Source organism: Salvelinus namaycush, chromosome 36, assembly GCF_016432855.1.
Source record: "Salvelinus namaycush isolate Seneca chromosome 36, SaNama_1.0, whole genome shotgun sequence".
Lineage (NCBI taxonomy): Eukaryota > Metazoa > Chordata > Actinopteri > Salmoniformes > Salmonidae > Salvelinus > Salvelinus namaycush.
In genome coordinates, this window is record NC_052342.1 from 22,283,763 (window position 1) to 22,298,954 (window position 15,192).

Below are 15,192 nucleotides of genomic sequence, written 5' to 3' on the forward strand. Positions count from 1 at the left end.
ATGTGTTGTGCACTGAAGTCCACAAGCGAAGGGAAAAGGTGAGAGGAGGAGAGCACATGGATGTTAGGAGGAATACAACGTTGCTGTGTGTTTACGAGTGATCAGGGGTGTATTCATTCCGCCAGTTCTGTTAAATTGTTTCTTAAACGAAAGCAAATGGAACAAAATGGGGATAAACATACGTTAATTTGTCCAACAGAAACTCTCGTTTGCAACTGATGGACTAACGATTACAACCTAGATCAGCTAGATGCAGGCAAGAGTGTGCAAGGTGGTATTCAATGTCACTGTCTGTCACCTCAAATTTGTCTCTCGACCTATGTGCACCTACGTTGTAAACATTCATTCTTAGGCTAGGTTGTAGCAACCTCATGATGGGTATAGGGAAAATGTGAGTATCATGTAGTAGCCTAAACCTATCGCTGTTACATTGAACAGGGTGAATGGAATATGAATGACAGTCATCCAATATGCTCTAATAGAAATAAGGAAATGCTCATGAAAAATAATCGTCCTCCCTCATCTTAAACGGCACTGACCGCCACTGCACTACATCTGTTGGTACAGTATACCTGAGAATTTGATCAGGAGTTTCTTCCACACACTTTCTTTAGCCTGTTTCCCATCTCTTCCTGTGACATCTTTCCCTTTGACTCCTTCCTAAGACTCTCTATCTCAGCTTGTATTAATCTCTCTGCCTCTTGGAGCATCTCACTGGTGTAGCATCCTCCTCCGTTATCTCTCACCATCTTCTCTATTGTGTTGAGTAACTCTGCTACTTGGTACTGGTTGCTGTACCGACCCTGCTGATTGGTGTTCCAGTATTTGTTGTCGATGACGTGACATCGGCCTCCACATTTCTCCACAAGCTTGTTCAGTTCAGCATTCTGTTGGACAAACTTCTCAATGGTCAAACCATTGAGCTGGTCACCATGAGTGAAGAGGACTGTGGCATATTTGAAGGCCTCTGGTGAAAAATATGTCTCGATTTTCACCACGGCTTCGTTCTCGTGGACTGTGTACCGTTCCACTTTCAGTACGATGAGAAAGGCATGTGGTCCTGGAGCACACTCTGTTATACATTTAACTATTTTAGGTTTCAGCTCCTCTTCAGGGATGTCAGTGTCAAAGAATCCAGGTGTGTCAATCAGGGTGATGTTTCTCCCTTTGATGTTCTTGGTATGAGCCTCACATATCTGTGTTGCGGAGATGGAGGAACTGTCTGAGAGGAACACATCATCTTGTCCGAAGATGGTGTTTCCAGCACTGCTTTTACCTCCTCCGGTTTTCCCCAGCAGCACAATCCTGATGTCTATAGGGAGGGTTCAGAATTAGAACTTAAAATTCAAAAGGCACTCGCACATCTGAGCTATCTTTTTTGCAGGTGCATGGTAACAGTTGAATAAAATAAGAAATCCGCACCCTGCTCCTGATAGTATCACTGCTCTTGAATAAGCTTTACGTATCGGCCTCACGGTCTTCGTCAGAGCTTGTGTGTGTTTTTTAAATTTTTACCCTTATGTAGACATAGCCCCATTGTCACGAACGTCGTCAGGGAAATGACCGGACCAAGGTGCAGCGTGGTGAGCGTACATTTCTTTTTATTATGAATGTCACCAACAAAAACAAGAAACAACAAAAACGAATGTGACGCTTACAAGGGCTATACAGGCCACTAACAAAGTCAACTACCTACACCTAAGGTGGCAAAACAGGCTGCCTAAGTATGATTCCCAATCAGAGACAACGATAGACAGCTGTCCCTGATTGAGAACCATACCCAGCCAAAACATAGAAACAGAAAACATAGAAATAAAGAAACTAGAATGCCCACCCTAGTCACACCCTGGCCTAACCAAAATAGAGAATAAAAGCCTCTCTATGGCCAGTGCGTGACACCCATCCACATCCGTTCCAAGCATCGAATGGGGTTGGAGTCGAGGGAAAACAAATGAGTGCTACCAAATATAACAATATGCATTTCATAAATATTCAAATAAAGTGTGTACATAAAGCATATTAAACACGTCTGTAAAACCACAATGAGGACATCGACCTACCAAGCAAGTTTTCATAAATCATAGGGTACAGCGCAATAAATTCGTCAGAGTAATCTGAAATAGGGGCATAATTCATGTTCACATTCACAACATAACATACATAGGCATTTCATCATTAAGACCTTTAGGAAATAATGTCTAGATGGTGAAAATCCCAAAACATTCTCTTTTGATCAGAGTATTATTTACAGTGGGCTCCAAAATTACTGGCACCCCTGACTGGCAATGCACAAACAATACTTTAAAAAATATAAACAATATAATTATAGAGATAAACTTCAAAATACCAACATGTGAAAATACTGTACTTTATTACTGTTTCAATGGAACCCACCAAAATCATACAATTGTTTAATACAAAATAGATTTCACCAAAATCAAGGTTTCATAATTATTGGCACTCCTCATTTAGTACTTAGTGCCACCACCTCTGGCAAGGATAACAGCATGGTCTTTTCCTGTAATGTTTGACAAGGTTAAGGAACACATTTGGTGGGATTTCTGACCATTCCTCTATGCAGATCCTTTCAAGATCCTTCACATTCTTGGGTTTGCGCTTATCAACTGCCCTCTTCAACTCAGCCCACGGGTTTTCGTGTGTTTTAGTGTGTTTTGGGTCATTGTCTTGTTGAAAAGTCCACATACGGCCAAGTCCCAGCCTTCTGGCAGAGGCAACCAGATTGTCAGCCAAAATTGCCTGGTACTTAGTGGAATTCATTATGCCATCAATCTTAACCAGTGCCTCTGGACTTCTGGAATTAAAACAGCTCCAAAACATCACTGACCCACCACCATATTTCACCATGAGTATGAGGTGCCTCTCCTTGTATGCATCTCTGTTTTGACGCCAAACATGCCGATGCTGTATCTGACCAAAACGTTCAATGTTGGTCTCATCTGACCAGAGCAAATTCTTCCAATCATAATTTAAATGACGTTTGGCAAACTCCAAGCGCTTGCGTCTGTGTCAGAAAGGGCTTTCTTCTGGAAACCCTTCCAAAGAGCCTGTGGTTGTGGAGGTGACACGATCCTCCTCCCTATCCTGGGCAAAATGCATTTGCGTCCTCTACCCGTGAGGTTTTCAACTGTTCCATATCTTTTGAATTTTTTAATAATTGCCCTGACAGTGCTCAGTGGTATATTCAAACGTTTCTGGATCTTCTTGTAGCCATTACCAGATTTATGAAGGTCTACGACCATCTGTCCCTTTTGAACTGCCAGTTCTTTTCTTTTCTTCATGGTGTTGGATGACAAAGGGATATTGTCACGTTCTGACCTTTATTTCCTTTGTTTTGTCTTTATTTTAGTATGGTCAGGGCATGAGTTGGGGTGGGCAGTCTATGTTTGTATTTCTATGTTTTGCTATTTCTGTGTTTGGCCTGATATGGTTCTCAATCAGAGGCAGCTGTCAATCATTGTCCTTGATTGGGAACCATATTTAGGTAGCCTGTTTTGTGGGTGGTTGTCTTCAGTCTTCGTGTGTCTGCACCAGACAGAACTGTTTCGGTTTTTCACATTTGTTGTTTTTTTGTATTTTGAGTGTTCACTTTTATTAAATCAAGATGAACAATTACCACGCTGCACATTGGTCCTCCGATCCTTCTAACTTCTCCTCCTCAGGCGAGGAGGAAGACGAAAGCCGATACAGAACCACCCACCAAAACCGGACCAAGCGGTTACGGGCAGCAACAGCAGCGGCCGAAAACACAAGACTCCTGGACTTGGGACGAAATACTGGATGGCAAGGGACCCTGGGCACAGGCTGGTGAGTATCGCCGCCCCAAAGCTGAGCTGGAAGCAGCGAAAGCGGAGAGGCGGTGGTATGAGGAGGCTGCACGTAAGCGCGGCTGGAAGCCAGAGAGGCAGCCCCAAAAATGTATTGGGAGGGGGCACACAGGGAGTGGTGTTAAGCCTGGTAGGAGACCTGAGCCAACTCCCCGTGCTTACCGTGGAGAGAGAGCGACCGGGCAGGCACCGTGTTATGCAGAGATGCGCACGGTGTCCCCGGTGCGTGTGCATAGCCCGGTGCGGTACATTCCAGCACCTCGTATCGGCCGGGCTAGGGTGGACATCGAGCCAGGTGCCATGAAACCGGCTCTACGCATCTGGTCACCAGTGCGTCTCCTTGGGCCGGGGTACATGGCACCAGCCCTACGTATGGTGTCTCCCATACGTGTACATAGCCCAGTGGGGCTTATTCCACCTCGCCGCACTGGCATGGCCACGGGGAGTATTCAGCCAGGTAGGGTTAGGCAGGCTCGCTGCTCGAGACCTGTAGTGCACCTCCACGGTCCGGTCTATCCGGTGCCTTCTCCACGCACCAGTCCGCCTGTGGCAGCCCCTCGCACCAGCCCAGTACCACCAGTGCCAACACCACGCACCACGCTTCCTGTGCGTCTCCAGAGCCCTGTGGGTCCTGTTCCTCCTCCCCGCACTCGCCCAGTGGTGCGTGTCTCCAGTCCGGTACCACCAGTTCCGGCACCACGCACCAAGCCTCCTGTGCATCTCCAGAGCCCTGTACGCCCTGTTCCTGCTCCACGCACTCGCCCAGTGGTGCGTGTTCCCAGCCCGGTACCACCAGTTCCGGCACCACGCACCAGGCCTACTGTGCGCCTCAGCAGGCCAGAGTCTCCCGTCTGCCCAGCGCCATCTGAGCTGCCCGTCTGCCCAGCGCCGTCTGAGCTGCTCGTCTGTCCAGCGCCATCTGAGCCGCCCGTCTGTCCAGCGCCATCTGAGCTGCCCGTCTGTCCTGAGCCGCTAGAGCCCCCCGTCTGTCCTGAGCCGCCCGCCAGTCAGGAGCTGCCGGAGCCGCCCGCCAGTCAGGAGCTGCCGGAGCCGCCCGCCAGTCAGGAGCTGCCGGAGCCGCCCGACCAGTCAGGAGCTGCCGGAGCCGCCCGACAGTCAGGAGCTGCCGGAGCCGCCCGCCAGTCAGGAGCTGCCCTTCAGTCCGGGAGCTGCCCTTCAGTCATGAGCTACCCCTCAGTCCTGAGCTGCCCTTCATTCATGATCTGCCCTTCAGTCCGGAGCTGCCCTTCAGTCCTGAGCTACCTCTCAGTCATGAGCTACCTCTCAGTCATGAGCTACCCCTCAGTCATGAGCTACCCCTCAGTCATGAGCTACCCCACCAGTCATGAGCTATCCCTCAGTCATGAGCTGCCCCTCAGTCATGAGCTGCCCCTCAGTCATGAGCTGCCCCTCAGTCCGGAGCTGCCCCTCAGTCCGGAGCTAGCTGCCCCTCAGTCCGGAGCTAGCTGCCCCTCAGTCCGGAGGAGTTTCCTCAGTCCAGAGGCGCTCCTCAGTCCAGAGGCGCTCCTCAGTCCAAAGGCGCTCCTCAGTCCAGAGGCGCTCCTCAGGTCAGTGGGGCCCTTTATTGGCCAGGGTCGGCGGTGAGGGTCGCCGCTCAAAGGACGCTAAGAAAGCGAACAAAGACAATGGTGGAGTGGGGTCCACGTCCAGCGCCAGAGCCGCCACCGCCACCGCGGACAGATGCCCACCCAGACCCTCCTCTATAGGTTCAGGTTTTGCGCACCTTGGGGGGGGGGGGGGGGGGGTACTGTCACATTCTGACCTTTATTTCCTTTGTTTTGTCTTTATTTAGTATGGTCAGGGCGTGACTTGGGGTGGGCAGTCTATGTTTGTATTTCTATGTTTTGCTATTTCTGTGTTTGGCCTGATATGGTTCTCAATTACAGATATTGCATGCCTGTTACCTCATTTTATACCCTAGTGAAAAAGGAAGTGCTGTAATGGCTCAGTATAGTTTAACACTTAGATAAACTTAAATAAGTGGAATTTAATTACTGGATTCATTTTGGTAGATTTTATTCACAATAATATTTAAGGGTGCCTTTAATTGTGAAGCCTTGATTTGTAGGACATTGATTTTTAATTAAATCAAGAAATTATTTTGTTGGGTTCCATTGAAACATGAATAAAGTACAGTATTTTTCACATGTTGGTATTTTGAGTTATCTCTATAATTATATTGTTTATATTTTTTAAAGTAATGTTTGTATTGCCAGTCAGGGTTGCCAGTATTTTTGGAGCCACTGTATATCACCTCCCCTGTCTGATATCTTAACTTTGTCTACGTCACAAAATCTAAAGGTAGAAAGGAAATGTCAAGAGCAGTGATACTATTGAGCAGTGTGCGGGTTTCTACTTTTTTCTCATAATTCTAACTTGAAATGTATCAATCATATAGTAATAATGTATTTGATTTAAAGATGGAGGTTTAGTGTTATAACTCACCTTGCGCTGGTTGAGCGCCGAATACGAACCCTGTGAGATGCAAAGCATTCTGGGCAGTCTGAAAAGCCTGTAGATTAGAACAAACAATACAACTGCAATGAAGGACTGTAACTGTTACTATTTTTAAAAAATCTGTAATTATGGATGTATGACAGTATTATAAAATGGCTTGGCTGAAATATATTTAAGATATTGGACATTTTGTTTAATTCTTTGAAACCTTTAAAAGTCTCTCCTCACCTTGGTAGAATCTCTGTCATTGGGATGGACGACAATGCGGACAAGGAAGGGGGTTCTGCTAACTCGGTTCTGTTCATACCTATGGATCTCTTCTAGCAGAACCTGCGTTGCCACGTTGTGAGGGAACTGCAGAACCACACCAGTTCCAACTACAGGGAACGCAATGGAACAGAAGCCCCGGATCTCACAAGAGGTCAGGATTTTCCTCACACCCTGCCTCAGAGCCTGAGAGAGGACCAGAGGTCAAGGGTTAATGGAGGTGCAAAGGTCACAACACACACACACACAAGCAGACACACCTGTACTGCTGGTCCTTGGGGGTTGTTGTCCCAGTGTGCACATCTGAGGAAGAAGACACGGCCAGAAATGAGACCAGACAGTTCCTCCACCAGAATGTTGTCACCAGGTGCAGTCCGTCCCCCTGATTCCCTCAGAAACGCTGTCATCAGCCCTGGTCCAGCTGCCTCCAACAAGGCATTACCAACACGGGAGGAGAGAGGGTCACTACCAACCATGGGGGACACCAGGGCATCAACCTTCAGAGAGATAGAAACAGAAAAACGGACGGACAGAGAGAGCGGGAAAAAGAGATATAGAAATTAAGTAAAAGGGTAAGAGAAAAAGGAAGAGAAAGTGTAAAAGAGAAATGGAACATTGAGTCAGTAAGTCAACCTAATTCACAGAATGTTGTTGAATCAAGGCTGTGGCCATGTCAGTGTGTCTCTCTCTCACCTCCTGCTTCTCTATGGTTCCCTGGATGATCTCCACCTGGACACAGACCTCTGGAGCGGCTGTTCCCCTGGTGGAGGCAGCAGTGGTGTCTCTCTGAGGAGCATGTGTAGTGGTAGTGGTGGTGCTGGACTCTACCTCCCACCCAGGAAACTCCCTCTTCCCCTGTAACAGCCTATCACAGGCCTCCTGCATGGCTCTCACTGCCTCTCCACTCACATCAATCAGAGTGACCTTGGTAAGGATGTGCTGTTTCCTCCCAAAGTCCCTCACTGCAGAGACTATGGCCTCAGAACACACCTTAAGAGGAACGCCGAATATCCCTGAGCTGATGCAGGGCATGGCCAGGGTCTGGAGCTCCAGGGTCTCTGCCAGATCCAGGGCTGCCTTTACTGTCTTCTCCAGCAAAGGGCGCTCATTTCCACTGACGCTGCCACCTACTGGTCCCACTGCATGCAGCAGCATCTTACAAGGCAACTTACCTCCTGTAGTCTCTACCACTGTACCTGTGGGTACTCTCCCTATCTGCCTAACCAGATCCCTGCTGGCCTGCTGTACCTCAGGCCCCCCCGCCTGGCTCAGAGCTGCAGCCACGCCCCCAGCATGATCAAGGTCCTCATTGGCTGCGTTCACCAGTGCGTCTGCCCGTTCCTTGGTGATGTCACCCTGACTAACCACTACCTGCAGCCCCCCCTGGAGGCGATAGCTGGTGGCTGTGACCGTCTCCTCACATCTTGGTCCGGCGCCTGATTCGACTGCGCCATCATGGTTCTGTTGAGGGCGTCCCAAGACTCTTACACTGGACTGGTTTCTCAGAAAGGCCCCAATCTCCTCCCTCAGCTCCTGAACCTGCTTCAGGTGGCCCAGCAGCTGCACTCTACACCCAGGACCAAACCTGGCTACCACCCTGCGTCTGCTCTGGTTCATCTCCTTCACCTTATTCTCAAGTTTGGACTTCAGTTCAGCCTGGAAGGCACCTTTGGGCACGTCAATCTTCTCCTCCCCAAACTCCCCCAGTAGATCCCTCTCAGCCTGGTCCAGTTCCCCAGAGGAAAGGGAGAACAGACGGAGCTCTGTATCCCCCAGCTCTACCTCCACATGGAGTCCCAACCCCAGCAGACTGCTCAGGTTCCCCGGCCTCCCATACTCCTCTCTCAGGAAGGACAGGAGGTGAAGGGACACCTCAGGCACCATCCGCTCCAGCACCAGAGAGATTTTATCTGTAACCAACTGTCTGGCTGTCCAGACTTCCCTTGCTGAACCCTCCAGCACCAGCTGAGATGAATCACTGTGCGTCACCTTCACCCCTGGAACAGCCTCACCTAGATCCTTTTCTATCACTTTCCCTAGAAGACTGAGCTTGGACTGTCCAAGTTGACAGGTGGTGCTGATCTTCTCCTGCTTCATGGAGCTCAGACCCTGAGACTGGAAGACCTCCAGCTCCTTCAGCTTGGCCTGGACCTTGGCCCCCTCCCCAACCACCACTGCAAACCCTTCCCCTGCCTCGCAGTAAACCCTCACATCCTCCAAACCTTGGGTACTGCTCTGCAGCAGAGTCTGGAGCTTACGTGGGTCTACCTCATAGTGGCATTTGTACCGCTCCTGGAGTTGTTTGAACAGTCTCTCTACCTGTACCTTCCATGGATCCACCCCAACCCCGACTCCACATAACCCAGGATGGTCTGAATCTTTGACCACTGCCCTCCCGTCCTCTGGGTAGAGGTGGACAGAGCAGCCCAGAGAGGACAGCTGCTGCTGCAGGTCTCTTCCAGCCCCAGGGCTCTCCTTCAGGTATCTCAGGAGGTAGGAGTCTAGATGGAGTTCATGCTCTAGGCCACCAGGTGGCGATGTCTGGACAGGGAGGGAGGGATGGAATGGGAGGGACTGGTGACTCTAGAGTCAGAGAAAAAAGGTGTAAGTCCTGGGGAATACCACTCTTAATGATTATTATGTCTGTCTTTATCTACGTTTATTATTCATTTATTATTGTAGGTTGACCGTACAGCTGCGTCTGGATTATCTGATAAATCTAGCAACTGGTTTGGCATTTGTCCATTTAGTTTAGTACAGATTTGTTATGCTAAAATGTATGTTCTTGTCATTCCTCATATTGTAAATTATTGTTACTTATTATAATATCACATAAATCAAACATGCAATAAAATCAGATTATTTTGACGTCATTTGAAGGGATAATAAAGTTATTACCTGACAGACAGATTCATGATATATGACTAAGCTTTATGTTTACTGGGATGTAAATACAACAACAGTGCATTGACGTCATATTATGGAAAATAAATGTCGTATCTAACAGGTTATGTGACTCAGCCTGTAATCTATACTGTAGTTGTGTCTGTATAGTCTGGCCTCACCTGACTGCTGACTGGGGAGGTTGTTGTGGGTGGAGTCTCCAGGCTGTCTCTCAGAGTGAGGGAGAGAGATCCTCCAGGCATCTCCAACACATGATTAGGTTTCTGAAGTACCCTCTCCTGGACTGGAAGAGTTACAGCATCATAATGAGTTGTTGTTGTCATGTAGTAGTAAGAACAATAACAGCAACAACAATAATAATAATATATGTTAACTGTATTCATTAAGCCTTTTGAATTCACTCCAGGACTTTGAACCACTCTTGCCGACTCCAGGACTCAAGGATAAATAGGCTAGAAGAGTAAATTAATATACTGTATGTACAGTACATCTATAGTTATTAATTCATATGAAAAGTTATTAAAACAACGTCAGTTTTCCTGTTAAGATTGATAAATGACTCTACAGTTGAGGAAATATAAAGTAATGCATGTGTCCATGGCTGTAGCCTGGCTATGTGAAAGTGAAACTTAAACCCATAACAGATTTATTGCATATGTCAGTCATCACTAGTTACCACAGCCACAAAGTGTTTTTGTGTTTACCTTTATTTAAGAAGGCAAGTCATGTAAGAACAAGTTCTTCTTTTCAATGACAGTTTAGGACCAGTGGATTAACTACCTTGTTCAGGGGCAGAACGACATATTTTTACCTTGTCAGCTCGGGTATTCGGTCTTGCAACCTTTCGGTTAATAGACCTGCCGCCCCTTGGTTAATTCTACAATTTATTTTCTTCATTAAAATCTGATTTTTAAACCTAACCCTAACCTTAACCATAATATTAACATTATGCCCAACCCTAACCTTAAATCAAGCAATGTTTTCATGAATTTTGATGATAGCCAACTTTGACATTTGTGGCTGTGGTAACTAGTGAAAACCGCATATCTAACAAACTTTCTGGTTCAACAAATCCTCCTAGAAAGTTTACATATTGTTTAACCAAAATGTAGGTCTATATAAATAATAATCAAATGGGCCATAGAATGAAACATATATTGAAAAAACAAACTTTGATTTATGAACCGACATTGGCACAGTAGGCTATATTGTATATATATATAAAGGCTCTCAATATCCTGTCAGTTCGTCTTAACATTTTCATACCTGTCCGGTAAATAAAGGCAACCCTGTAAACTTTGTCACCAACTGATTCTACTGGTCCACAATCTCCGCCACCGGATTTACGTCGAATTTCAAAGTACTTTTTTATCTTATTTTTCTGTGATGGGTCCAGAGTCTGGCACTCGAAGAAAACAGGGTATTTGTAAACGTCCATATTATAAAGTAGCTTAGCTATTAGTCAGTCGATCGAGGAGAATAACTACACTACTGCCACAACATACACCCACGCTTGGGCACGAATTCCTATTCTTTGATCAGATTTACAGAACATGATGAACTATAGAGATAGCCTAGTTGTCTGTGATTGGTTCAGATTTAGTCCGTTCGGCCATTCCTGAAAATCAACTTCTGTGTACACGCGCTGCTCGTTGAGGGGATTCGGTTGATCTGGTGCGATCGCCCAGTTATGCCTCTTTTGCACCGGGTGAAAGCTGATTGCATTCGTTTTGGATCAGGGCTGCCTCCTGGCCCGGTTCAAAGCCTACAGTTATGTCGGCTCAAATCAAAAGTGATGTAATTAAGCATGCGGGGTAATGAGTAGGATTTTTTGTTTTCACATGAAAAAGTGATTGCTTTTGATACACATAAACACTTTATCTGCCTTTCCGATGGAAACTAGTTTGAAAATTCAAATATATATTGTATGGAAAATAGATTTTCTATGTTTCCGGATGATGCTTTTTGTAGCAATGTTGACAACATGACCAAGTGACAGATTGCTATTCGATTTGAACAACTCCGGTTCATATTGGCTCAGCATAATCGAATCCGCCCAATGGTAAAGGGAAGGGATACATACAGTGAGGTGCTCCACTCCCTCTGTTGGGATGACGTGAGAACCATAAATACATTTTTTTTGTTTCCGTATACAGCAGGGTGTATGTTCAGGCTAAGTGATTAGCTCTTGAGTCCAATGTTTACCATAGCATATACTGTGGGTGTGTATGTAAGCTACAAACACATCATTATTGCTGAATTCAGGGGCTTTTCAGAAATCAGACATTTCTGACTTGCGAGTTGATTGAATGCAGCTATTTGAATGAAATAATACACAAAATATTGCTATATTTAAAACAAGCCAGAGAAAGTTGGTTGCAATTTCAGTTTATTCCACCAGAAAACACAGAACAAATAATACAACCAATATTATGTTTAATTCAAATATACTAAACAATATTTTGCGAGTAAAAAATGAGAATGTATAATCTTTGTAAATTATATCAGAAATAGGACTGTTGGAGTTGTCACACATGCAGTTTACAAAAATATATGGAAATGTCTGCTCTACCCAAAGTGGAAGGGGGGAAAAGTAAGGAACTTCTCTGTGGCCCTGCAATAAAGAACAAAATTGGTTAAAGAAAATAGTGATAAATAAAAAGTATACTAGTTTAATTTAAGGATCAAAAAAGTTACAACTGTGCCATATAGATTGCAAAATAGTTGGGAATAGATTTTCTACGTACTGATTCCGTGGCACATGATTTATGAACTGATACACAAAACAACTCCATAGTCAATCAATCAATAATATAATAATACTTTTAGCAAAAATGTTTATCTTTGATTTACAATCTGTAGAAACTATGAGAAATGAAAGGTTCAGAACTTTTGTGAAGCATCACAGCACTGTAAAAAATACATGGCAAATAGAAACGAGATGGTCTTCAGAGATGGATGAGAGGGGTTGAGTGTAGCTGAAGGATGGGATTAAAACAAACAAAATATATATATATATATCACACACACACACACACACACACACACACACACACACACACACACACACACACACACACACACACACACACACACACACACACACACACACACACACAAAACCCTCAGGTAGCCTAGCAGTGTTGGGTCAGTAACTTAAAGGTAGCTGGTTTGAATCCCCGACCTAGCAAGGTGGAAAAAAATCGACAACTTCCCCTATGACATCGATTAAGGCAGTACCTCTCTGATTCAGATGGGTTGGGTTAAATGCGGGGGGAAAAATGTTGGTTGAATGCATTCAATTGTGCAACAGACTAGGTATCCCCTTTGCCTTCTCTCTCTCAGAGAATGGATATAAATGGCCAATTGATTGTACTTTTTCACAAGGGTTAATCAATTTTTTATTTTTTTAAATTACAACTGGAAATAAATCCTGGAATGTGTTGTCAAAACAACCACATAGACTACAGTCGGGAAGCCCGCAATTTGATAACCAGGAGAAAAATATAAAATGGAGTGGCTGCAGTTCCGAATTATCTCGAAGCCTCTTCCAGAAATGTGTGAAATTCTCAAGTTAATGCACAGGCCGTGTCCGAAATCTGACTGCCTACTACTTACTTAAACTGCATACTGTGTACTAATCAAGCATACTGTTTAGAATGTACAGTTTAGTCAAAACTAATGCTGTAGGCTAAACGTCTCAGCATGGTAGGCTCAACCTACTGAGAATGAGAATGACCTACTGAGAATGAAGATATAATAGTTGTGATAACTTGTTGAGTAGTTATAGATATCACTGAAAACCCCTTTAGTAATAGGGGCTTTTGTTTGCATGGTGGTATTGTGAAAGTGGGGTGTAATTTGACAAGATCACCCAATGAGGCACTACTCTCAATATTTATTCTTCCTTTTTCTTCAAGGAAGCAGATGTTCTTCTAAGGGACACCCTAGAGACAGCAAGGTGGTGTGAACTCCAAGCAGATGTTCTTCTAAGGGACACCCTAGAGGCAGCAAGTTGGTGTGAACTCCAAGCAGATGTTCTTCTAAGGGACACCCTAGAGGCAGCAAGTTGGTGTGAACTCCAAGCAGATGTTCTTCTAAGGGACACCCTAGAGGCAGCAAGTTGGTGTGAACTCCAAGCAGATGTTCTTCTAAGGGACACCCTAGAGGCAGCAAGGTGGTGCGAACGCCAAGCAGATGTTCTTCTAAGGGACACCCTAGAGGCAGCAAGTTGGTGTGAACTCCAAGCAGATGTTCTTCTAAGGGACACCCTAGAGGCAGCAAGGTGGTGTGAACTCCAAGCAGATGTTCTTCTAAGGGACACCCTAGAGGCAGCAAGTTGGTGTGAACTCCAAGCAGATGTTCTTCTAAGGGACACCCTAGAGGCAGCAAGGTGGTGTGAACTCCAAGCAGATGTTCTTCTAAGGGACACCCTAGAGGCAGCAAGTTGGTGTGAACTCCAAGCAGATGTTCTTCTAAGGGACACCCTAGAGGCAGCAAGGTGGTGTGAACGCCAAGCAGATGTTCTTCTAAGGGACACCCTAGAGGCAGCAAGTTGGTGTGAACTCCAAGCAGATGTTCTTCTAAGGGACACCCTAGAGGCAGCAAGGTGGTGTGAACTCCAAGCAGATGTTCTTCTAAGGGACACCCTAGAGGCAGCAAGTTGGTGTGAACTCCAAGCAGATGTTCTTCTAAGGGACACCCTAGAGGCAGCAAGGTGGTGTGAACTCCAAGCAGATGTTCTTCTAAGGGACACCCTAGAGGCAGCAAGGTGGTGCGAACGCCAAACATTTAAAGGTAACCTTTTCCTCCCTAGTGTAATTGGGATGGACGGGGAAGACCACATTACAACCCTTAAAGAACTACGGTTGTATGGTTGTACTACGATGGCCTGGATCAAGAGGAACATATTCTCCTCAAGGAACCATTCATGTTCTCGTTCCAGTTACAGAGAGATTATGAGATGTTCTATGTGGAGGCAGTTGACAACAAGAAAATGACTGTCTTTGCCTCTTATGAGGAGCAGGAGTGAAGCCATTTTTGAGGAGTGATCAAACCTTGTTTTTGTCTGCTGTGTTAATTGTTTCAATTGTTAATTGTGTTGTTTTGTAAAGTTGACGTAGAAGTCACCCGAGTCTCTGATCTCTTCACTGGAGCTGGTATAACTTAATGTACAAAGCACATTCAGCTTGTCACTATGTCTATATGGTATAGTCTGTCTACATTCTCATGAGGAAAGTAAATAGCATTATAAATCAGGATAGGTAGTAACTGTGTATATATATGCTCAATGAAATAATATAATTACAAAGTTGTAACATTTATCAACACAATTTTAACAGTACATGACATACATAACAAGTCTGTTGTTCACTGCAACAATATCAGTAGCTTGTCTCAAATATAGCATGAAGCAAAAAATGTGACAACACATGTGCTGGTACCACTTTACATCATATTTCTTAAGATCTTCAAAAATGAAATATGTTTGTATTCAACGTGTGCCTTGCACAAACGTGTGTGTTTGTATTCAGTGTGTGATTGTCAAACCTCAGATGGACAAAAAAGTCAAACGTCTGATTCCGCCCACATTGAGCCCGGCCCGATGTTTGACTACGCCCACATTGAGCCAGCCGAACTGCACACTGCAGTCATGGTGTTACGTTCCCCAGTTTCTGTGTTGTGATTTGTATTTGAG

At 45.4% G+C, this 15,192-nt stretch overlaps 1 protein-coding gene across 1 annotated transcript; it reads right to left on the minus strand.

The window, feature by feature from the left end:
- Positions 1-378: 378 nt before the first annotated feature.
- Positions 379-11,034, minus strand: LOC120030155. Its single transcript, XM_038975484.1, has 7 exons — positions 10,761-11,034; positions 9,656-9,777; positions 7,284-9,173; positions 6,851-7,087; positions 6,552-6,776; positions 6,312-6,378; positions 379-1,312 (listed from the first exon to the last, which is right to left on the minus strand). The coding sequence occupies exons 1-7, from the start codon at positions 10,930-10,932 to the stop codon at positions 585-587; spliced, it is 3,441 nt and encodes a 1,146-aa protein (XP_038831412.1). The 5' UTR covers positions 10,933-11,034; the 3' UTR covers positions 379-584.
- Positions 11,035-15,192: the final 4,158 nt, after the last annotated feature.

What these genes read in the sequence shown, in the direction of transcription:
- LOC120030155 (XM_038975484.1), bottom strand. Translation starts at nt 10,932, where the DNA reads ATGGACGTTTACAAATACCCTGTTTTCTTCGAGTGCCAGACTCTGGAC. An exon ending in TGCCTTTATTTACCGGACAG is followed by an intron (nt 9,778 to 10,760) that starts GTATGAAAATGT and finishes TAACTCTTCCAG; the next exon opens with TCCAGGAGAGGGTACTTCAG. An exon ending in ATGACAGAGATTCTACCAAG is followed by an intron (nt 6,379 to 6,551) that starts GTGAGGAGAGAC and finishes TCTAATCTACAG; the next exon opens with GCTTTTCAGACTGCCCAGAA.